A 19,626-nucleotide genomic window follows, 5' to 3' on the forward strand; every position below is an offset into this window, starting at 1 on the left:
GCGCTCTACCACTTGAGCCACAGCGCCACTTCCGGCTTTTTCTGCTTCTGTGGTGCTGAGGGATCGAACCCAGGGCCTCAGGCGTGCGCAGCAAGCGCTCTCCCGCTGGCCCTCGTTTCTTCAAGCCGGTGTTTGCGCCTCGGCCGCCCCGGGAGCCCGGCTCCTTCGAGGGGGCCGGACTCCGGGCTGGACGTCGGCCCGACCCCTAACACCCAGGCCTGCGGCCCAGACGCCAGAGCCGAGCATCGCCCGCCCCGCAAACCGCGGGCACGGAGGTTCCTGACCCGGATCCAGACCCGGGAGGCCGGGCTCCGGGCATCGGGACTCCGCGATCCGGGCTCCGGGCTCCGCGATCCGGGCTCCGGGCATCGGGGCTCCGCGATCCGGGCTCCGGGCCTTCGGGACCCCGCGATCCGGGTTCCGGGCTCCGCGATCCGGGCTCCGGGCCTTCGGGGCCCCGCGATCCGGGCTCCGCGATCCGGGCTCCGGGCCTTCGGGACCCCGCGATCCGGGTTCCGGGCTCCGGGCTCCGCGATCCGGGCTCCGGGCTCCGCGATCCGGGCTCCGGGCTCCGGGCTCCGCGATCCGGGCTCCAGGCCTTCGGGGCCCCGCGATCCGGGCTCCGCGATCCGGGCTCCGCGATCCGGGCTCCGGGCTCCGCGATCCGGGCTCCGCGATCCGGGCTCCGGGCCTTCGGAGCCCCGCGATCCGGGCTCCGGGCCGGCCGCGATCCCGGCTCCGGGCTCCGCGATCCGGGCTCCGCGATCCGGGCCGGCGCGGCCGTTGCGTTTTATTTATTTGTTTTTGAAAATCTGGCGCCAAAATCCAGTCCCGGGTGGGACGGAGGCGCCGGGGGCGCGGAGGGAGCGGGAAGGGGCGGCCCGGGGGTCAGAGGTCAGCACTCCGTGCCCCCAAAGCAGATAGCGCGTGTCCACCCTCTTCCCGCGCTCGCGTCCCGCCTCCACCTCGTCCAGACCGGGGGGGGGGGGGCTCCGTGCCTCAGTTTCCCCCGCCCAGGAACCGGGTCCACCCCGAGTCTCTCCCCCCTGCCCCCGCCATGTGAAGTTGATTCCCCAGAACCCCGAGATCCGACCCTTGGGGGTCATCGTCAGCGCCAAAATTTTGAAAGTCGCCGGACCCGCCCCCCACCCCCGCATCCCGTTTGTAAATCTGGGCGGGGGGGAGCTCGGCCCCCACCAGGGCAGCGCGGGGGGCTCTGGGACTTGGAGTCCAGTCTACAGCGGCGTTGGGGGGGAGGGGTGGGGACTCCCAGTGCCCGGGAAAAGGAAAACAAAAAGCGCAGGCGGGGAGCCGACGCCCGCCTTCTGCGGCCCGGAGACGGCGGGACAGATCCAGGACCGGAGCGGTGCCAAGGGAACCGCGGGCCTGGCAGAAGGAAGGATGGGCAAAGGCCCGGGGGCCGCAGGCAGGCCTGGGGCGGGCGCGGCCTGCCGGGAATGATGGAGGCGGTGGGGATGCATTCTTTTTGGTGCCTGTACTTGGGCTTGAACTCGGGGACGGGGCGCTGTCCCTGAGCTTTCCGTGTGTGTGTGATAAAGGGTATCACGGACTTTCCTGCCCGGCTGGCTTCGAACCTTGATCCTGAAGTAGCCAGGATGACAGGCGTGAGTTGCCGGCTCCCGGTGCTGTGTTTTTCAAATTTCATTGCACGGATGCTCCCACTTGCGCTGCTTCCCCGCCCCTGACATCCTTTGCAGGAACAGTTGTCAATCAGCCGCGGCGGGATCCTTCCCAACTCCCCACCGCAAGAAGAGCCGGAAACTACAAGTCCCAGCGTGCCTCGCGGCGACGGCGCCCCAACTACAATTCCCAGCGTTCTTTCCGCTCTTTCCCCCGGCGTGCCCCGCGCGGGCGCGCGCGCGCGAGCGAGCTGGCGAGGCGAGGCGAGGCGGCGGGACCAGCAGCGACGGCGGCGGCCAGTGACGGCGGCGCCATCTTTCGCGGCGCGGATTGAATGAGCGCGCCGAGCCCGGGTCGCCGTCGGGAGCCGCGCGGGTCGCGAGCCGCCGCCGCCGCCGCCGCCATGGCCTCCCCGCTGCCCGGCCGCGCGGGCGGGGCCGCCACGCCGCTGTCGCCCACGCGCCTGTCGCGGCTGCAGGAGAAGGAAGAGCTGCGGGAGCTCAACGACCGCCTGGCCGTCTACATCGACCGCGTCCGCGCCCTCGAGCTGGAGAACGACCGGCTGCTGCTCAAGATCTCGGAGAAGGAGGAGGTGACCACGCGCGAGGTACGCGGGGGGGGGCAGAGGGGGGGCGGGGGGCGGGGCCGCCCGGGACCCCCGGGGGAGGGAGGAACGGGCAAAGCCCCGCCCCCCGGCGCCCCCCCCCCGCCGATTTCCGGAGACCCGAACTGCAGATTCCCGGAGATCGCGGAAACCCCTGGGCAGAGGGTTCAGAAAGGTCTTGCCCCCTAACGGGGCCGGGGGGGGGGTGTACAAGGGTGTTTTTTTGGGGGGGGAGGGTCCCTGAAAAGAGTGTCCTGAGGGACCTCCTCCCTGAGATTCCAGGGAACCTCGGGGTGACGCTTCCACAGGGGTCCCGAGGGACAGGTGCCAGCCAGGTGCTCCTCGCCCAACCCCGGGGGAGGGCCAAGGCTGTCTTGGGGGGTGGGGAGCCCTGAGTATGGACGACCGAGGAGGAAAGGGGTGGGGGCTTCCTGGGGAGTTCCCCCAGGGAATGACCTGGATGATCCGAGGAAAAGGTGCAGGGAATTTGGGGTCACTCTGCCTTGGGAACTACAGTGTGGGGTGGTATGTTTTATCCCTGCTAGGTTTGGGGGGGCCTCCCCCCTATAAGGGGGTGTGAGCCTGAGTGGACTACCCCACCCCTAACGGGTTAGGCATGTGGTTGGCAACTTGGTGAGGGGTGTTAAAGTCTTTGGGGAGGGGCTCTGGGGTGTCACATGATCTTGGTTCTCAAGGCTTTTGGGGTCTGAGTGTCTGAAGAGGGGTTCTGATGCCTTGGGATCTCCTGGAGATCTGGGGCCCTCAGTTGGGCCTGGGACTTGTTGGTCTATCCGACTCCACCCCAAGAAAAATGTGAAGTAGGGGATGGGTGAAGATCTTGGATCCAATGGCACCTTTGGGGTTCAGGGATACTGGAAGACTTAATTAGGGATAAGGAAGCCCTGCACCCCATCATAGGTGTAGGAGTGTGTGTGTGTTGCCCAGGGGTCCTTGGGACAGACCCCTGGCTGTGGTCCTGACCCAGGAGTGGCTCTTTGCTTTCTCACAGAACCCCGCCCAGTCCAATGGTGGGTCTCCAGAGGAAGGGGGTCCCCCTACTTACGTGGATAAGTCCAGGGTGTCACTAGGGGTTTTGGCAACCCTGGAAGGACCCCAGGGCTGGAGTGAGTGGGCCGCCTGCCCGAGACTGAGTACCTGCTGCTACCACACACAGCTAGGCTTTTGGGGCAGGGAGGAGGATACCACGAGTGTGTTTTCATGTCACTACTTTTTGTGTCAGTCCTGGGCTTGAACTCAGGGCCTGGGTGCCATCCCTCAGCTTTTTTGCTCAAGGCTAGTCCTCTACCACTTGAGCCATGGCTCCATTGGAGACTAGAGTCCCATGGACTTTTCCTGCTAGGGCTGGCTTCGAACTGAGATCCTCAGATCTCAGCCTACCAAGTAGCTAGGATCACAGGTGTGAGCTGTGGGTGTCTGGTTGGCCACGTGGATTTTGAGCCTCTGTTTTGTTCTCTGCCTCATGATGGAAGAGTTGTCCCCATGGCTGCCTGCCTGCCTGGGGGCTTTACCTGGGGGCACCTCAGTCACCAGGCTGGTTGCTGTCTGTCAGACTGAGTAGCTTCAGATTGGGGTCTTAACTGGCCTCCTGTCCTGTGGGGGTGCTTTTGGGGTGTTGGACTGGCTTAGTGTGCAAGAAGCCCTGCTCTCTTGGCCTGTTCACCTGTTTGTGCTTTGGTGGTGTCTGGGGTGGCTTATTAAGACCCTCACGCCTGTCATCCTAGTACTCAGGTGTCTGAGGTCTGAAAATCATGGTTCAAATCCAGCCCAGACTTCCATGAGACTTATCTACAAAAAAACACCAGAAATCCAGAAGTGCCGCTGTGGCTCAAGGGGCAGAACGCTTCCCCCAGGGTCTTCTGTTTCCTGCAGCCCTGTCCACTCGTCATTGGGGGAAGAGGATCCAAGACCCAGAGGGAAGGGGCTGTTTTGTCACCCTGCCCTGGATCCCTGTCAGTGCCCCTCCTCTCCCTTCCCATGGTGGTCAGTAGGAGGCCTCAGCCTCTTCCCCATTTATGACATGGGGTGACAAGAGGTGAGGGGCCTGAACTTGCCCTGCCCACAGGGACAGTGACCCAAGATACAGGGAGACTCGGCTGGTCTTTAGGGCCCTGTTGCTCCAGGTGAGCCCCACATTTCAGCCTGAACCCCATATTCTACATGCAGGACACCCCTGAGTCCCAGCAAGCCTGCGTGGTGTTGCCCTAAGTGCCAGGTCCTTGGCAGCCTCTTCTGGCCCGTGGGCACGGGGTAGTGGCCGCCCATGGGCAGGACGGACCTTGAGCTCCCACCCAGTGGACCTGCAGTTCAGTGCTGTAGTGTGGTCTAGGCTGGCCAGTTCTGGAATGTTCCATCACCCATTCTCAGCCTCAGGAGGGCAGTCCACTCCCCTGTCTCTGGATCCCTCTGTCTGGCTGTCCCATCAGTGGAGGATCCCCCACATTGTGGGGTGTATAGCTCATCCTGTCCCTGGCCTGTGGCATCACAGTGTTGGTGGAGCACATGGAGTGACCACCCCCTTCCGTAGACACTTTTTCTAGATGGTTCTCTGTTGTCAGGGGTGTGCATGCTGGGCAGGTGGACTCTTGGTGCTCTTCAGAGGTGCCCTGGGCCGCGAGCCCTGTGGCTGTGCCAGGGTGGCACTTGTGCCGGGTGAGCGCCCAGCCCCCCCCCACACACACACTTGTGGCAGCAGGGGCTCCGCCAGGGTTTGCTGCACTTGTGTCTAAACACATTAGCACGTAGCCCTGGGTGTGAGGAGATGAGGGATGGGTGCCAAGGACAGTGGGAAATCCGAGTCCTCCCAGCTGCTGTGTGTGGCCAAGGCAGGGACAAGTGGCACGCCGGGAGCCCGGCAGGTGGCAGCTGTGGTCCCGACAGTAGGGACCATGTGGAGTGGACGCCTGGCTCTAATGCCAGCTGGCGATGAACTTGGCTCGGGAAGAGGCTTTCCCCATCCAGGAGAACTGGTCCTTGTCCCTCCCCTCCCTGCCTGTCTTCCTCCCCCCAACAACTTGTCTCCCCATCCTCCCCTCCCCCTGGCCCATCTCCCCTCCCTCCCTAGCCTTGCTGCTGGGACCCTGTTGGACGTGGGGGCTCCTGATCCACGGCTGCCACGTGCCAGTGGGTGGAGCTTGGCCTGAAGGGGTCAGGAGACCTCTCGAACCACCTGAGAGAGGGAAGCAGAGACTGGTGCGGGCGTTGGTCTCGGGATGGCAGCGTGGGGTCCTGTACACGCTGAGTTACCATCATAAGCCCCCCCCCCCCCACTTTGAGAGATTGGAAGTGGTTCTGAACTGGGGCTGGGCAGTGGGCCCCCAGGCCCCATCCGGGGACACACGTGCCTGTCGCCACCTGGGAGCTCCCCGTGAGCGCCTGTCACGGGGCTGGGGTCTCCCGGGGCCTTCATGCGGGGCTGCCTCCCCAGGTGAGCGGCATCAAGGCGCTGTACGAGTCAGAGTTGGCCGATGCCCGGCGGGTGCTGGACGAGACGGCCCGCGAGCGCGCCCGCCTGCAGATCGAGATCGGCAAAGCGAGAGCCGAGCTGGAGGAGGCCGACAAGAGGTAGGTGGCCACAGGGAGGCCCAGCCTGGGCAGCCTCCGGTGGGACAGAAGCCGCGGGTGCCTGTGGGGCTCCCTGGGAGAAGGGGGGTGCGGAGGCACGCTTACTGGGACAGCAGTGGGACCCACAGTGGTGAGACCCTGTGGGCGTGGCCTTGTTCTGTAATGGGATTAAGCTCTGGGTTGGGTTTGACCTGAGTATTGTGTAGTCTCTTCCCACTACTCTCTGTGATGACCCCTTGGGGTGGGCTCCTTGCAGGGAGACGCCCCTTTCAGTGGGCGGGTCAAAAGGCCTTTCTAGGCCAAGTGCCCTGGCCACCTGGTGTTGGACAGGTAGCTAGTCTTGCTCACATTGGAATTCAGCCTGGTGCTAGGTCCTCATTTCCAGCAGTGTCCAGAGCCCCACACATGTTCGAGGGGAGGCCCCCTCCACAGGCCTTCCCTGTGCTGGGAGATGTCGCCCTCCAGGCCGCCCAGGTCCTGCGCCACCCACCCAGAGCTCCGGGCTCTCAGGGACTATTTGAGCATTCATACTGGGGGTCCAGGTGCCAGGAATTGGGGGATCAGACCTCAGGCTCCCATGTGGCGCTCGCTGCCCAGCCCAGCCCAGGCTGCCACCTCCCCCCACAATTCCTGGGTAGGTGTGTGGCTGTGGCTCAGGGTATTCACGGGACTAGTGAAGGAGAGCATGGGGATGGGCCACACGGACCAGGAGTGTCCACTTCACTGGATCTCCCACAGCTGTTTGTACTCTTGGCCGTGTTGGGCGTGGAAGCCAGGTCTTGCACATGGCATCTAGGTGCTCACTGAGCTGCCCCCAGCCCTGCCCTGGTTCTTACCTTAAACAGTTGAGAGCAGCAAACCTTGCCAGATGTCCCCTCCCCCCTACACCCCCCCCCCCCCATTTTTTTTGTCAGTCATGGGACTTGAACTCTGGGCCTTCAGAGCTGGTCCTTCAGCTCAAGGTGAGTGCTCTACTTGAGTCACAGCGCCACTTCCAGTTTTCTGGTGGTTTATTGGAAATCAGAGTCTCATGGACTTTTCTGCCCAGGCTGACTTTGAACCGTGATTATCAGATCTCAGCCTCTGGAGTAGCTAGGATTATAGGCATGAGCCACCAATGCCTGGCTGTCCTTTTCTTGTTTGGTTTACGGCTTGAACTAAGGCCTGGGCGCTGTCCCTCAGCTCTTCAGCTCAAGGCTAGCACTCTACCACTTGAGCCACCGCACCACTTCCGGCTTTTTCTATTTATGTGGTGCTGAGATATGGAACCCAGGGTTTCATGCATGCTAGGCAAGCACTCTACCACTGAGCCACCTTCCCAGCCCAGGTGTCCCTTTATATAGCATAACGTCCTTCAGGACCCTCTTCCAGCTGATGACTCCAGGTCTAAGCGTTCCCTGGGGTTTCAGGAAATCTCTGCTGGCACTCCATGGTGGGTCTGCTTTATGTGTCTGCTTAAAGATAGGTGCTTGAGCCTCAGCCACACTCGCCACATGGTGCCCTGCCATTTAAAGTTAGGATCCAGCCTCTCCTTCCTTTGCCAGTCCCACTCTGGCCCCCGAGGTCTCCTCAGTGCTGGGGACACCTCACCCAGGACCTTTGCATCACTGGGCATGCTCTGCATGCTCGGCCCAGGCCGGTCTGCAGGTCTGCAGTACCACCTCCCAGCTGGCACCTCCGGCCCATCTTCCTTTCCTGCTGCCCACGGCCCTGGTCTGTCCGTGTATGCTCAGGAACTGTGTTGTGAGGGCACAGGTCACGTCCCAGGGCCTTGCCTGTGTGGTTGGATGGCTCCGGTGTCCCCCAAAAGTCCACCCCAGGGACTTGAGGTGTGCAGCCCTGTAGCTATGTACAGTCTGAGCTCTGGGTACGGAGCCTGCACCATGCTCACCATGGAGCCTGTCAGGACTGTGGTGCTTGCGGTGTGGAGCGTGGAGGCCAGCAGTACCCTGTGCGCAGGCCCAAGGGCAGACCAGGGCACAAGATCAGAATCCAAGAGCCAAAACCCCACGTTCTCAGTGTTCATGTTGAGGACTATGCTTGGGGGCCAGGCATTGGTGGCTCACGCCTATAATCCTAGCTACTCAGGAGGCTGAAATCTGAGGACCACAGTTCAAAGCCAGCCCGGGCAGGAAAGTCCAAAAGACTCTTCTCTCCAATGAACCACCAGAAAACCAGAAGTGGCGCTGTGGCTCAAGTGGTAGAGCGTTTGCCTTGAACTGAAGAGCTGAGGGATAGCGCCTAGGCCCAGAGTTCAAGCTCCATGTCTGACCAAGAAAAAAAGAAAAGACTGTGCTTGGGTTGTCTGACTTATAGAACTGCTGGGTGAGCCTGCCTAGTTACAAACAAGGCGCTCTTTCCAAAGACAGTTTTCCTCTGTAACTTTAATCAATGACGTGTAGTTCCCTGTCCCAGCCCTCACGGGGGAGGGGCTGGCAGAGCTCCTGCTCCAGGTTGCCATGTGCAACTGTTGTCCTGGGGTACATCATGGAACAGGCCCTAGTGATCTGATGAGCTCCGAGGTGACCCTCTGGACACTGCCCAAACACTTCTTGATGACCAGGTAACTGCACATTCTCCTGTCTTAACTTCGCTGCTTGACTTCCAGCGCCAAGAAGAGGGAAGGAGAGCTCACGGTGGCCCAGGGCCGCGTGAAGGACCTGGAGTCTCAGTTCCACCGCAGCGAGGCCGAGCTGGCCGCCGCCCTCAGTGACAAGCGCAGCCTGGAGAGCGACGTGGCGGAGCTGCGGGCGCAGCTGGCCAAGGTGGGCCTGGTGGAGCCAGGCGGCCTCCAGGGGAGGGCCTGGGGACCTGAGGGCTGGCCCGGTGGAGTGTGCGCTCAGATCATCCCCTCAGCTCTGTGTGTCTCTCAGGCCGAGGATGGTCACGCAGTGGCCAAAAAGCAGCTGGAGAAAGAGACGCTGATGCGCGTGGACCTGGAGAACCGCTGCCAGAGCCTGCAGGAGGAGCTGGACTTTCGCAAGAGCGTGTTTGAGGAGGTGAGGGGTGCTTGGCACTGGGGGCTTCTTCCTATGACCTCCTGCCGCTTCTGGGTGTCCAGGTAGAGACCCTTGTCATGGGTCATGGGCCACCTGAGTAGCCCAGGACATCTCTTGAAACCTGTGAAGATCTGTGTGCACGCAGCCCGTCAGGCTTGGGGTCAGGGTGTGGACTGGCCTTTGACAGGGACAGTGTTCAGCCTACCAGGTGTCCCCTTAGACACCTGCACAGCCCCCCAGCCCTGCCCCCGCCTCTCCAGCTCCCTGCCATGGCCGTGCCGTGTGGCTGGCCACACGCATCACAGAGCCTGGCTGTGCTGTCATAGGCCAGGCCAGAACCCTGCTCAGCGCCGTGGACGCGGCCTGGCACGCTGCGGGGGAGGATGCCTGTGCAGCTGAGGAGCAGCGTCCAGGGCTCGCCAGGCCCGGCCGCGGCGCCAGCCACCATGAGGGGTCGCATGCCTAGGAAGGGGCAGGTGGAGAAGCCCCTGAGGATCTCTGTGAGGAGGGGAGTCCTGAGAAGGGCTTTGGGGGCCCCTCAGAAGCGGGGCCCCATGAGGAGCCCTCAGAGAAAGTTGGTACAGGCTGTGCTGCACAGAGCTGCCCATCGCAGCTCTCTGAAGGTAACAGCGCTCAGCCTGGCCAGCCTCAGCCTCCACTGGAGCCGACGATGTCTGCCCACCCCGGGGACAAGGCAGGGAGGGAGAGATGGATGGGCGGACGGATGCATGGATGTACGTAGATAGAAGGTAGACAGTAGACAGACACTTCTGTGCTCCATGATGGGGTGGCAAGGGGCGGATCTTCCCGCCAGTGGAGCAGTGCTGTGTTCACATTGCACCCTACCTCCTGTCCCTGGCTACCCGGGTGGCCTGGGCCTCTATCACCTCTGTTGGACCACCACCTTGAGCTCTGGGGGTGAACTCTCACTACCTGTGTGGAGGGGGAGCTACTGGAGCAGAACCAGAGTCTCAATATGTGTGAACTACACACTCAGCCTGGTAATACATCTTTTTGTTTTGTGCTTTTTTGTGTGTGCCAGTGCTAGGCTTGAACTCCTGGCTTTATGCTCTGGCCTGGCTTTTTCACTCAAGGCTGGAGCTCTACCACTTGAGCCACAGCTCCACTTCAGTTTTTTTTTGTTGGATAATTGGATATAAGAGTCTCACAGGTCAGCTTCTGGTGGCTCACGTCTGTAATCCTAGCTACTCCAGTGGCTGAGATCTAGGATCATGGTTCAAATCCAGCCTGGACTTCTGTGAGACTCTTTTTTTTCCTTTGGTTGGTTGTGGGGCTTGAACTCTGAGCCTGGGCACTATCCCTGCACTCTTTAGCACAAGGCGAGTGCTCTACCACTCGAGCCACAGTGCCACTTCTGGTTTTCTAGTGGTTTATTGGAGATGAGAGTCTCATTGACTTTCCTGCCCAGGCTGGCTTTGAACCTCCTGAGTAGCTAGGATTACAGGTGTGAGCCACTGGCACCCGGCTCTGTGAGACTTTTTTTTTGGTCCGGTCGTGGGGCCTGAACTCTGGGCCTGGGCGCTGTCCCTCAGCTCTTCAGCTCAAGGCTAGCGCTCTACCACTTGAGCCACAGTACCACTTCTGGCTTTTTTCTTTTTGCTTATGTGGTGCTGAGGAATCGAACCCAGGGCCTCAGGCATGCAAGGCAAGCGCTCTACCACTGAGCCACCTTCCCAGCCCTCTGTGAGACTCTTATCTCCAATAAACCACCAGAAAACTGGAAGTGGTGCTGTGGCTCAAGTGGTAGAGCGCTCGCCTTGAGCTAAAGAGCTGAGGGACGGGGCTGGGAAGGTGGCTCAGTGGTAGAGCACTTGCCTCACATGCATGAGGCCCTGGGTTCAATTCCTCAGCACCACATAAGCAGAAAAAAAGCTGGAAGTGGCGCTGTGGCTCAAGTGGTTGGGCGGTCGCCTTGAGGAAGATCTGAGGGACAGCGCCCAGACCCTGAGTTCAAGCCCCACAACTGACAAAAAAAGAAAAAAAAGTCAGAGATTTCTCTGCGTGGGCTGGCTTCGAACCTCAATCCTCACATCCAGTCTCCTGAGTAGCCAGGATTACAGGCGCAAGCTCGCACCTCAGGGTGCTACAGCTTGTAGGGTCTGCACAAGTTGTGCATGGTTTCTGTTTGTACCGGAACATTGTGTCTGCTTCCAGCTCTGGGCCCCCACCAGGGCAGAGACCTGGGGACTTGCAAGCCTGGGGGCCTGGAGTCTGCCGTCCTCACTGAGCTGGCGCCCGGCTCTCTGTACGGCCATGTGGTGCTGTGCAGTGCCCCAGGGTGGGTGACCAGAGGTGGGGCCCCCCGGGGATCGAGGCTGGGGCTCACTGGTGTGCGGCGGCCACCCTACCCTGCCAGGAGGTGCGAGAGACGCGGCGGCGGCATGAGCGACGCCTGGTGGAGGTGGACAGCGGGCGGCAGCAGGAGTTCGACTCCAAGCTGGCCCGGGCGCTCGAGGAGCTGCGCGGCCAGCACGACCAGCAAGTGCAGCTTTACCGCCAGGAGCTGGAGCAGACCTACCAGGCCAAGGTGCGGCCACGGGGACCCCACACTCCCTGTGCCCCCATCCCTCACCTCCTGCTGCCCCCCTCGCCCCCATGCCCCTCATCCCTCACCTCCTACACCCCCCCTTCCTCCCCCCGCAGCTGGACAACGCCAAGCTGAGCTCGGACCAGAACGACAAGGCGGCCAGCGCCGCACGGGAGGAGCTCCAGGAGGCGCGCATGCGCGTGGAGTCCCTCAGCTACCAGCTCTCGAGCTTGCAGAAGCAGGTGAGGCCCTGCGCTGCCCACGCACGCGCGGCCCCGAGCGCCCCGGGGTCCGGGTCTCCCCTGCTGACCGGGCTGCTGTCTGCAGGCCAGCGCAGCCGAGGACCGCATCCGGGAGCTGGAGAGCTCCCTGGCCAGCGAGCGTGATAAGTTCCGCAAGATGCTGGATGCCAAGGAGCAGGAGATGACGGAGATGCGGGACGTGATGCAGCAGCAGCTAGCCGAGTACCAGGAGCTGCTGGACGTGAAGCTGGCACTGGACATGGAGATCAACGCCTACCGCAAGCTGCTGGAGGGCGAGGAGGAGAGGTGAGGGGCAGGGGGTGGGGGTGGGGGGTGGGGGGTGGGGACAAGAAGCCAGGTGCCGGGGGAAAGTGGCCAGAAGAGCTGGCTAGGCTTAGCGGGGGTGGGAGAGGATGGGAACGGGGTGCAGGAGGGAGCGGAGCAACGGAGCCGGCTCAGCTGTGGCCACCCCTGCCTCCCCACGGAGCCAGGCTGAAGCTGTCCCCCAGCCCGTCCTCCCGGGTCACCATCTCGCGGGCCACGTCGAGCAGCAGCAGCAGCAGCGCGTCCGTGGTGGGCCGGTCGGGCCGCAGCAAGCGCCGGCGGCTGGAGGTGGAGGAGTCCCCGGGCAGCGCCTCCAGCGGCATCGGCTCAGGCAGCAGCAGCAGCAGCGGCAGCTTCCGCTTGGCCCAGCAGGCCTCCGCCGTGGGCAGCGTGAGCATTGAGGAGGTGGACCTGGAGGGCAGGTTCGTGCAGCTCAAGAACAACTCGGACAAGGTGAGTGAGTGGGCCAGGCCGGGGTGGTACTCAGGTGTCACCGCGCCGCTGGCTGTGGGTCTCACACGTGTCTGCGTCCCCAGGACCAGTCCCTAGGGAATTGGAGGATCAAGAGGCAGGTCCTCGAGGGCGATGAGATTGCCTACAAGTTCACCCCCAAGTACGTCCTGCGGGCTGGCCAGACCGTCACGGTACGTAGCAGCACTGTGTCCGCGCCTCCCAGGAGCCTGGGGAAGGCGCCAGCCCCCCGTCCCCTGGCCATCGGAGTAGCAGGGCTCAAGGAGTGTCCCAGTTAGGGGCCTGGAATCCAAGGGACTTCCCGTGTGGCCCAGCCCCCGATTATAGAGTCTTTCTGCAGAGGGCTCTGCACCTCAGACCCTGCGTGGTCATCTGGAAGGGCTGCATTCTTAATTCTAACCCCAGGACCAGAGATAACTGATGGGGTGCTTGGTCCTCTAGGTGTGGGCAGCCGGTGCAGGGGTGGCCCATAGCCCCCCATCGACGCTGGTGTGGAAGAGCCAGAACAGCTGGGGCTCCGGTGAGAGCTTCCGAACCATCCTGGTCAACTCTGACGGAGAGGTGCGTGTGCGCCGGGAGCCCCCTCAGGCAGCGTGGGGCCGCTGGAGACAGGTGTGTGGTGGCGGGGCCTGGCTGGGCGCTAGCTCTGATGGCACTCCTGGCCTGGCTGGGCTCGTGTTCCCAGGAGGTAGCTGTGCGAGCTGTGAAGCAGTCCTCCTCCGTGGCCAGGGAGAATGAGAACGGCGAGGAGGAGGTGGAAGCGGAGTTCGGAGAGGAGGACCTGTTCCACCAGCAGGTAGGAACTGCACCCCACGTAGACACACACATGCTGTTCTTGGGGCCCCAGCAGAACACCTGAGGAGCCCCCTGACTTCTCAACTGGGAGCTTTTGTGAGTCCCCGGGTGGTGGGTTCTGTGACAGAAGGGCTGGCCTGGGGGTTCCCAAGAGGTGGGGCTTGGCAGAGCAGAGTGTACCCCCCCAGACACTCCCCATGCTTCTGCAGGCTGAGGTGCTGGCCAGTCAGAATGGCTCTGGGGACAGAGATAGTCCAGTTCACACAGATAGGGTGATGGAATATGGAAAGCTCTAGAAAAGGGGTGTCACCTGGGCAGGGGTGTCGCCTCCCTGTGTGGACTCACTGCCCCCACTGACAGGCACCCTCCATTCCTCACAGGGGGACCCGAGGACCACATCCAGGGGCTGCTACGTCATGTGAGCTGCTCGGCAGCCCTCGGCCTTCGCAGAGCTACTGAAGAGTATTTTTTTATGGTTGGCTTCCCTTAGTCCTTGGTACATTTCTAGACAATTTCTAAGCAAACTGCCAGAAGGTGGCGCTGGCTCTGCTGTGCTTCCTGTGTCCCTCGAGCCCTACGTCCCCACTGTCCACTGTCCAGGAGACTTGTCCCTCCCATCCACCAAGGCAGGGCCAGTGGGGTGCTGCAGGAGCCCCCCCCGGCCTCACTGCCTGTGTGTGGAGGGCGGGCATCAGCTAGGAGCAGCAGGTGGGGCCCCTGGGGTCTTGAGGTGGATAGTGGGAAACTAGTTGGGATTTGGTAGATGTGGGTATTATTTTTTAAATCTTAAAAACAAAACTCAGAATCCAGGTTCTAGCCAGGCAGGGGGTGGGGTGGGGTGGGGTACCAGTTTGTTACTATTCGGTGGCCCTACATCTGACACTGGGGTACCATCCTTGCACCCAGAATTGGGTGACAAGTAGGAGCGGCCAGCCCTGGGTCCTGACTGCCCTGGACCTGAAAGTTGTGACATTCCTGCCAGAGGTGGCATGGGCAGGAGACCGGAGGATGGCTTCTAGATCTAAGGCATCCACTGTCCTTCCTAAACCTGAGGAAGAAGAACGCGAGAGGAGGAAGCCTGGGGAGAGGGGTGCCCCCTTTCTAAGCCATCACCAGTGCGCAAAAAAGGGAAAAGGTCAAAGTGGTTTGCTGAGCTCAGGAGCCAAGGCCAGGAGTCTGAGGGCAGTTGAGCACGCGCTGGGTGGATGCTAACCTGCAGAGCTGGTGCTATAGAGGGCCCCTCACGTACACTGAATGTGTCTGCTTTGTGGCTTTATCTGTGACTTGCACTGCAGTGACCCTCCTAAGTCACACGCTGATAGCCGCCATCCTTCAAATGGTTCTGGCACCTGGCAACCCTCTCCAATACTGTTTCCCCTCCCACACAGACACAGAAGTTATTTTTTTAATGGATATTTATTTTTTTACATTGGTCAGTACACAGGTTGCCAAGACCCCTGCTCCAGTGGCTCAGGCCACAAGAAGCCAACCATCCTTCCAGGGGTGGCACAGGGAAGTGGGGCTCCTGTGTTGACCAGCTCTGAGCCCCCCCCCCATGACATTTCCTTCAGAAAGTGCAGCTAGTCTTACTGAGCCAGAGGTCATGCTGTCCCCAGAGTCTGTAAACACTCGTCCTGTTTACAGAGCAGCTGTCGCCACAGACGGTGGGACCTCCCTGCCTCACTGTGGCTGTTCCTAGGCGCTGCTGTGGCCAGAATCTGTCAATCGGCCAGGCCTGAGCAGGGAACGCACCAGCTACTGCCACCAATCACTAGCCCTAGAGTACACCTGGCCTTCCCTTCCAGAAGGCCTGGAATTCTTCCCTGGCCACACTTCTCTGGGCTGTGGATTACCTTTTCCAGCAAAGGACCATGTATGTATCTTTCCCAGTTAGTTTCTGGTGGAGGCCTGGGCCGGGGAAGCAGCCAGCTCACTTTGGCCTCCTGCACCATCACGGCCTGACCTGGTGGCCCTGCAGGCCCCGCCTCCCCTCCCCACCTTCGCAGCAGGACCGCACGGACCCGTGGATCTGACCGGCGCCCTCATGCCTTAGCGATGCTCGTCACCGCGTCCTCCCGTGGGTTTGAGCATCGGCGCTGGACTCGGGGTCTGGGGTGTGCGGACGCGCCTGCTGTCACTGCTTGGCTGGCAGTGGGAACTCCTTCCCAGGGCTTGTAAGGTCGGGGGCAGCCGCTGCGGGGGGCGCGGCTGGAGCGCGCTGGGCCTGGGGCGCTCAGCTTTGCTCCAGGCAGGACGCGGGAGCGGCCCGCGCCTGCGGGTGCCGAGGGGCTCGTTACGTTCGGAGGTTTTACTTTTGAGATGCATGCCAAACGTGTGGTGTTTTTCCTTTCCTCCAATGACTTGTAATATACGTTTTATGACTGGAAACTTTTGTACAACACCAATAAACACTTTTGATTCTGACGGCTGTCTCCGAGTGGATCGCGGCGCCCCGGGAAGCCTAGGCCCCAGCGAGGCGCGCCATCACGTAATCACAACCCCCCCCTCCCCCCCGTCACGTGGCGCGCCTGCGCAGGAAGATGGGGGACGGGAAATGCTTACCATAGAGCCTTCTGGGAATTGTAGTTTAGATTATTTCCCGGGAATCCTTGCTCCTGGGCCTTCGACGGGGCTGCGCGAAGGGCTTGTGGGAGTTGTAGTTCCAACATAGTTTCCCGTGGTGCCACGGGCGGCCTGGCTTCCGGCGGCTGCGGGTCAGCGCGTGCGGCGGCGGCCCAGTGGACTGCGGAGCCATGGAGAGTGGCTTTGGCTCGGACTTCGGGGGCTCCGGCGGCGGTAAGCTGGACCCGGGGCTCATCATGGAGCAGGTGAAGGTGCAGATCGCCGTGGCCAACGCGCAGGAGCTGCTGCAGGTGCGGGGCGCGCCGGGGCCGGGGGTTCCCCGCGGGGGCGGGCGTCCGGGCTGAGTCTCACTCGTGCCCACAGAGGATGACCGACAAGTGCTTCCGGAAGTGCATCGGGAAGCCGGGGGGCTCCCTGGACAACTCGGAGCAGGTAGGAGGCCGGCGTGGGGCTGGCCGTGGGGTCGGGACCCCTGCGGGGGTTCGCGCGTGCGCCGACGGCGGGGCGCCCGGGCGGCGAGGCGCGGGCGGGCGGGCGCGCAGGCTCTCACCGCTGCGTGGCTCCTCCCGCCCTCAGAAGTGCATCGCCATGTGTATGGACCGCTACATGGACGCCTGGAACACCGTGTCCCGCGCCTACAACTCGAGGCTGCAGCGGGAACGAGCCAACATGTGACCAGGAGCCCGGCCCCGGCGCCGGCCCCGCGGGGCGGGGGTCAGCCGCGCCTTCGTGCTGCCTGTGGCCTGACGCGGGGCTGGGGTGGGGAGATGCCCGCGGGACAGCCGGCCCCGCGGCCCCGCGGCGAGCGCAGCGTAACTCTGGCAACCCCTGTGGCTTCCCAAAGCGTGGGAACCCAGCGACACCACCTGCTTGCCTGGGATCCGGCAGCGTGGTGCCCGATGTGCCCGGGTCATTCAGCCGTGTGGCCTGGGCCCAGGAGAGAGCCCTGGTTTGGACTTGTTGAGGTGACCACCTGAGAGTGGACCAATAAATTAACCGAAGACCGGCTGAGACACCCTTGTGTATTTTTCCTCCTGAGTGACGGTGGGGAGCGATTACTCTGTGTCCCTGGATCCCTTGCCTGGAGTGGGTCCCAGGCGTGTGTGGGGGCTTGTGGACCATGGGAACAGGACGCCTTGGAGATGAGATTCCCATCATTCGCCCCACCCCCACCCCGGTTTTCATCTCATGGAAGCTGCTACTTATTAGACTGAAAAGGCCGGGAGAGAGAAAAGACTAGGGAAAGCCTCTTGTCACTTTCTGGGGGTATTATGGGTTGGTAGGAAGTACTGGAAGGGTGGTTGAGGAGTGTTGACAGTTGGGATTACTGGGGATGTATCTTGGGTGGCCCCGGGTGGAGGCGGGAGGTCCTCAGGCTGGTGGCTGGGGCAAAGCAAAATGCCAACCGTGGCAGGGCAACTAACGGTTCTTTTGTTCTTTCTTACTTGTTGAGAGGAGGACATGTCGGCAGGAAGGAGTAGTGGCTGCTAGCCAGAGCAGGGTTGTTGTCCAGGGTGGGGCTGTAGGATGGGTTACGCTAGGGACGGTTGCTAGTAATCTCTAAAGAGAGTACTGTCTGCATTTTTTCAGACGCTGCTGGTAACAAGGACTCAGAACTTTGGGAAGAAAGATTTTGTGTCAGGGGCTAAATACTATTAACAGCAGCATAAGTGGAGAGCCCCCAAGACAAGCTGACCAGGGAGCCCAGAAATGAGCTGCTGCTTCCCTGAGTGGGAGGCTTGTGTTTTGGGGTCATCTTGCTGTGTCTGGGACTCTGTGGTCCTAAAAGCAGCAGCTTCTCCTACTGGAACACAAACTCCTTCCCCTTGCTGGGGATAGGCTTTGACCTTGGGGAGCTCCAAGGCTTTGGAGTTTGGGGCACCTCAGCTGCCCCTGGAATTAATGTGCCTCTGGGAGGAGGTGACCAAGGTAAACATGCTCTGGAGACAGCTGAAAGTGTTTCTGATTCAGTTGGAGAGAAAGGCTGCGCTGGCCTCGGATCCAGCCATGGAAGAAGTTGGAGCTATCTGTCAAGGGCCTGGTTGCCTGGAAAGCCGAGATGTGGGAAACATAAACCAGAGTACAGACAGACGCTGGGACCCTGAGCGGGCAAGCACCTGTATGTAAGCGTAGACCCGCGGGAAGAAGGCCCTGACCAGTTAAAGCAGGGTGTGATCATGCCCTTCTAGTCCTGTCAGTGTGTGTCCCTGTAAGCCCTGGAATTTGGCATGAGGACAAGCTGAGGAAGTGGCATTTTGGTTCTGTAGGGACAGGGAGCAGTTGAGGTGGAAGGTGTGGTTGGGTGGCTAGCCCTGGTGGTGCCAGGCCTGTGCACTGGGATGCAATGTCAGTGCCATCTGGGGGTTTTGGGACTGTTGATTATTATTTTCTTGGTCAGTTGTGGGGCCTGAACTCTGGGCCTGGGTGCTATCCCTCAGCTCTTCAGCTCAAGGCTAGTGCTCTACCACTTGAGCCACAGCACCACTTCTGGCTTTTTCTGCTTATGTGGTGCTGAGGAATCGAACCTAGGGCCTCATGTATGCAAGGCAAGTCACTCTACCACTGAGCCACCTTCCCAGCCCCGGGGCTGTTGAATTTGAGGGGTCTTTTTTGAGGGTGGAAGGGTCTCACGTGGGACAATCCTGTTTCCAGTGTCCCTCTTTCCCACAGGCAGGGCAGGGCCCTGGTGGTGGTGGCAGCTTGAGATTGGGACCAGCCTGGGTTTGATGGCTGGTAGGATGTAGGGTGCCCCATGAACTTGAGCGGCCGCCTCTCTGTGGTCCCGCCCCTCCAGGAAGAGGATCAAGGACTGGAGGAGAGCTGAGGAAAAGAAATCCTACACAGGGCTGGGAAGGTGGCTCAGTGGTAGAGTGTTTGCCTTGCATGCATGAGGCCCTGGGTTCAATTCCTCAGCACCACATAAGTAGAAAAAGCCAGAAGTGGCGCTGTGGCTCAAGTGGTAGAGCGCTAGCCTTGAGCTCAAGAGCTGAGGGACAGAACCCAGGCCCAGAGTTCAGGCCCCATGACTGGCAAAAACAAACAAACAAAAAGAAATCCTACACAGTAGACAGTGGGGTCTGGTTTGATTTGGATGGGCTCTTTGGAGACCCCATTGCTTCAGCCGCCGGGAGGGGTGGTGGAAGTGGAGTTGAGGTAGGGTAAAGACAGCGGGGAGGTGCAGAAGAGGCTGGTATTAGTTCCTGTGAGGGGAGAGCGGGCAGGGAACCTGAGGGCAAAGAGGAAATGGGAGGTTTCTTCAGGATCTTAGACTGAGAAGGATTTATGGGGGGAGGAGGTACCCTTGGGGGCTTTTTGATGAATTGCCAGATTTTGATTGGGCTTGGAACTGAAGGCAGGGGATCTTGGACTATGAAGTTGTCAAGGTCACATTGGGCAATGTGTTTTTTTTTTTTTTAATTTTTTTTTTGGGTCCGGTTGTGGGGCCTGAACTCTGGGCCTGGGTGCTGTCCCTCAGCTTTTCAGCTCAAGACTAGAGCTCTACCACTTGAGCCACAGCTCCACTTCCGGCTTTTTTCATTTTGCTTATGTGGTGCTGAGGAATCGAACCCAGGGCCTCAGGCATGCAAGGCAAGCACTCTACCACTGAGCCATCTTCCCAGCCCACATTGGGCAATGTTAAGTGCCCTGTTCAGGCCATTTAGAACCACTGTCCACTTTATATTGCGACATGAGACACTGGGCCAGGGGCTGGGAATGTGGCTTAGTGGTAGAGTGCTCTCCGAGCATGCTTGAAGCCCTGGGTTCGATTCCTCAGCACCATATAAACAGAAAAAGCCAAAAGTGGTGCTGTAGCTCAAGTGGTAGAGTGAGCAAAGC

The 19,626-nt window shown here is 61.0% G+C and overlaps 2 protein-coding genes across 3 annotated transcripts; both read left to right on the forward strand.

The window, feature by feature from the left end:
• The first annotated feature begins 1,924 nt into the window (after positions 1-1,924).
• Positions 1,925-15,630, forward strand: LOC138807577 (lamin-B2). Of its 2 annotated transcripts, XM_069993348.1 has the most exons (12): positions 1,925-2,248; positions 5,691-5,827; positions 8,436-8,592; positions 8,701-8,826; positions 11,204-11,374; positions 11,491-11,616; positions 11,702-11,922; positions 12,108-12,393; positions 12,477-12,584; positions 12,853-12,972; positions 13,097-13,207; positions 13,587-15,630. In XM_069993348.1, the coding sequence occupies exons 1-12, from the start codon at positions 1,976-1,978 to the stop codon at positions 13,626-13,628; spliced, it is 1,878 nt and encodes a 625-aa protein (XP_069849449.1). In that variant the 5' UTR covers positions 1,925-1,975; the 3' UTR covers positions 13,629-15,630. The 2 variants fall into 2 exon arrangements, with proteins under 2 accessions (XP_069849449.1, XP_069849450.1); XM_069993349.1 differs by lacking the exons at positions 1,925-2,248; positions 5,691-5,827; positions 8,436-8,592; positions 8,701-8,826 and adding an exon at positions 9,209-9,449.
• Positions 15,631-15,900: 270 nt separating this feature from the next.
• LOC138807588 (mitochondrial import inner membrane translocase subunit Tim13) lies at positions 15,901-16,800 on the forward strand. Its single transcript, XM_069993365.1, has 3 exons — positions 15,901-16,079; positions 16,153-16,221; positions 16,366-16,800. Exons 1-3 carry the CDS (start codon positions 15,960-15,962, stop codon positions 16,462-16,464), a joined length of 288 nt encoding a protein of 95 aa, XP_069849466.1. The 5' UTR covers positions 15,901-15,959; the 3' UTR covers positions 16,465-16,800.
• The last annotated feature ends 2,826 nt before the right edge of the window (positions 16,801-19,626 follow it).

The sequence above is a fragment of the Dipodomys merriami genome, unplaced genomic scaffold, assembly GCF_024711535.1.
Source record: "Dipodomys merriami isolate MVZ:Mamm:240054 unplaced genomic scaffold, mDipMer1.0.p SCAF_421, whole genome shotgun sequence".
Lineage (NCBI taxonomy): Eukaryota > Metazoa > Chordata > Mammalia > Rodentia > Heteromyidae > Dipodomys > Dipodomys merriami.

What these genes read in the sequence shown, in the direction of transcription:
- LOC138807577 (XM_069993348.1), top strand. Translation starts at nt 1,976, where the DNA reads ATGAGCGCGCCGAGCCCGGGTCGCCGTCGGGAGCCGCGCGGGTCGCGA. An exon ending in CTGGAGGGCGAGGAGGAGAG is followed by an intron (nt 11,923 to 12,107) that starts GTGAGGGGCAGG and finishes CCACGGAGCCAG; the next exon opens with GCTGAAGCTGTCCCCCAGCC. An exon ending in TGGTCAACTCTGACGGAGAG is followed by an intron (nt 12,973 to 13,096) that starts GTGCGTGTGCGC and finishes TCGTGTTCCCAG; the next exon opens with GAGGTAGCTGTGCGAGCTGT.
- LOC138807588 (XM_069993365.1), top strand. Translation starts at nt 15,960, where the DNA reads ATGGAGAGTGGCTTTGGCTCGGACTTCGGGGGCTCCGGCGGCGGTAAG. An exon ending in ACGCGCAGGAGCTGCTGCAG is followed by an intron (nt 16,080 to 16,152) that starts GTGCGGGGCGCG and finishes TCGTGCCCACAG; the next exon opens with AGGATGACCGACAAGTGCTT. An exon ending in CCCTGGACAACTCGGAGCAG is followed by an intron (nt 16,222 to 16,365) that starts GTAGGAGGCCGG and finishes TCCCGCCCTCAG; the next exon opens with AAGTGCATCGCCATGTGTAT.